Here is a 2,500-nt window from a genome sequence, read left to right as displayed (position 1 = left end):
TGAACTTTATCTCATCCTCCCTTCCTGTCAAGAAAACCCCTGGCTGTATAACCACCCATGTTCTTTATGCATCTTACAAAACGTTAGAGGAATGGGATGAAGAGTCCTGAATTAAAGTGGTACTATGATCAAAAAATCATTTCCTTTTTTCTTCAGATTTTGAAATTGTGTTCGCTTAACACCTAACTGGCAAAATTTGAGCTTTGAGTTTTATCCAAATGCTATTTATTTTGAGTGTAAGTTTTGGATTTCATGGTCCGCCATTACTCACGTTCAAAACTGGCCGATTGGACCTCAGAGGGTTGGATCTAGAGAAAATGACGTCATCTACTCACTAGCTTAAAATTTCAGCGTGTCAACGCAATTTATTAATATGCAAAACACGGGTTGAAAAGTCTGAAAGCCCGAAATTCCCGTGCTGCATATTAATTAGGACGCGTACACACGCATTGCATTCTTAAACTAGTGAGTGTTTGACGTCATTTTCTCCTCGACCCAGCTCTCTCAAGATTTTAAGGTTAGTAATGGCGGACCAATAAATAAGAAAATTCCAGCTAAAATAAACAGGTGTCTTTTTAAAATAAGAACTTAAAACTTGGGTGAGTTAGTGTTTAGTTAACATAGTTTTGAAATCCAAAGGAAGAACAAATTTTTTTTTGGTCGTAGTACCACTTTAAATGTAAATGGCTGCTTTAAAGCTACCAACAGCTGCATCAGGTCACACAACCATCTTGCAACTATAATCAACTTCTGTAATTGCCACCATCATTTTTTTATCAGTTTCGTACTTGGGCAAATGTTGAAGCATCTATTTTGTTGTTTATTTTAACTTTAACAGATTTTTACATAGGTTGTTTTTAAAGAGTCCATTAGGAAGAAATCAGTGAAAATTCATGGGAATGGTATTGGAAAAGCAACTCTTACATGCTCTTTGGATAAAAATTATACTTATCATGACAACACTGAAAGGTATTAAAGCAATATTACCTGATTAATCAGTATGGAAATAAATAGGTTTGAAAGAATTGTCAGTAATACTAATGGTAATAGTAATACCAGTAGTGAAAGTCATGGCTGCGAGCATACAAGATGCTGCCAGGAGTCAGGGAGCAGCTTTTTGCAACATCAATTCTAGGAAACCAAAAGCAAACCAGCCAAAAGATGTATGGAACACTTGACGTGTGTTCTCTTTGTTTTTCAATCACACAAAAATTTAGCTTACGTTGTTTTTGCCTGGAGCCCTTCTTATTTAATTTATTTGTATTTTTTCACAAAGTTCCAAACGATCATTATCAGTATATGTGTGGTTGACATGGCAACGAAATAGAATAATAATAATGTCTACAGTACCTTATGAATTTTAATTTGTCTGTTTTAGATCAGTGCCCTTTGATCACTTGCATGTAGTAACTAGACAATCAAAGCCTTTCCATGTCCTCCTTTAACCCATTGACTCCTGGGGCTTCCCCAGTGACAATTCAAATTGTGTGGTGTTAGAGTAGTAAAATACTCTCAAGCTGGCATTAAACAGAGTAAAATACTGAGTATGGCCGGTTCAGGCCAGTTCAGGCATCAAAGTGTTAATTAATTGAGGAATGCAAACTTTCAAAACTCTGCTCAATTAGGGAAGTTGAACAGACGGGCAAAATTAATCTTGAAAAACAAATGGCCTAGCTCTCTTTGCTTTATTTTCTAAAGTAAAATCTCAAGTAATTGATTGATTTTTTGTCCTGTTTTTTCTTTTTTCTAGTATTTGGGTTACAGTCAGAGTGGTACATTTCTCTTCATTAACAGTGCTCAATGCTGTTATTGGCTGGCTGTATTTTGTTGCATGGTCTGTTTCTTTTTACCCACAGGTAAGATATATAATGCTCCTTCCTTATTTTGATGAGGAGACACTATGAGCAGCTACTGGTGTCCAAATAAGTATACAGTGGTTTCAGTAAGTACCCACAGCGTATGATAATCATCAGCTACATGTATTTCATTTAGAGAATTAAGTTGGCTACTTTTCTCCCTAAATTTAAGTTAGTAATGGGGGTGCAAGGATGGCACAGTGGTTAGAGCAATCGCTCCCACCAATGTGTCCCAGGTTCAATTCCCAGACTCAGTGTCATACATGTACGTGGATTGAGTTTGTTGGTTCTCTACTAGGAACCAAGAGGTTTCTTTTCTGGGTACTCTGGTTTTCCCCTCTCCTCGAAAACCGGCACTTGATTTGATTTACATTGATTTGTCATTTTTGAAAATGACAACACTTAGTTACTGTACTCAAACCGACCAGCATCTTCAAATGTCATTGAAATCCCTGCCTGTAGAATTTCACTTGAGTTACTTTTGAGGCATATGAAGAGTATATGTAGTTGAAAGGAGGAGGTTGAGGAAAAAATGGCTGTTTCATAGAAAAGAGGAGGAAGTAGATAGGAAGGGGAATACATTATAAGAAGTGGGAAGAATGACTATAAGAAATGTTGTACGTCAAGCGATGATCACTAAAAAC

The 2,500-nt window shown here is 36.6% G+C and overlaps 1 protein-coding gene across 1 annotated transcript in view; it reads left to right on the top strand.

Moving 5' to 3' along the window:
• Positions 1 to 2,500, top strand: part of LOC138022919 (cystinosin-like) — a 7,053-nt gene that overhangs the window by 1,155 nt on the left and 3,398 nt on the right. Inside the window, exons 4-5 of the mRNA XM_068869933.1 lie at positions 851 to 969; positions 1,751 to 1,856. Coding sequence (XP_068726034.1) covers positions 851 to 969; positions 1,751 to 1,856 — 225 coding nt within the window. The remainder of the gene's footprint in view (positions 1 to 850; positions 970 to 1,750; positions 1,857 to 2,500) is intronic.

Source organism: Montipora capricornis, chromosome 11 (assembly GCF_036669925.1).
Source record: "Montipora capricornis isolate CH-2021 chromosome 11, ASM3666992v2, whole genome shotgun sequence".
Classification (NCBI taxonomy): Eukaryota; Metazoa; Cnidaria; class Anthozoa; order Scleractinia; family Acroporidae; genus Montipora; species Montipora capricornis.
The sequence above is the reverse complement of the archived record's forward strand: the minus strand, read 5'-3'. Positions and strand labels throughout refer to the sequence as shown.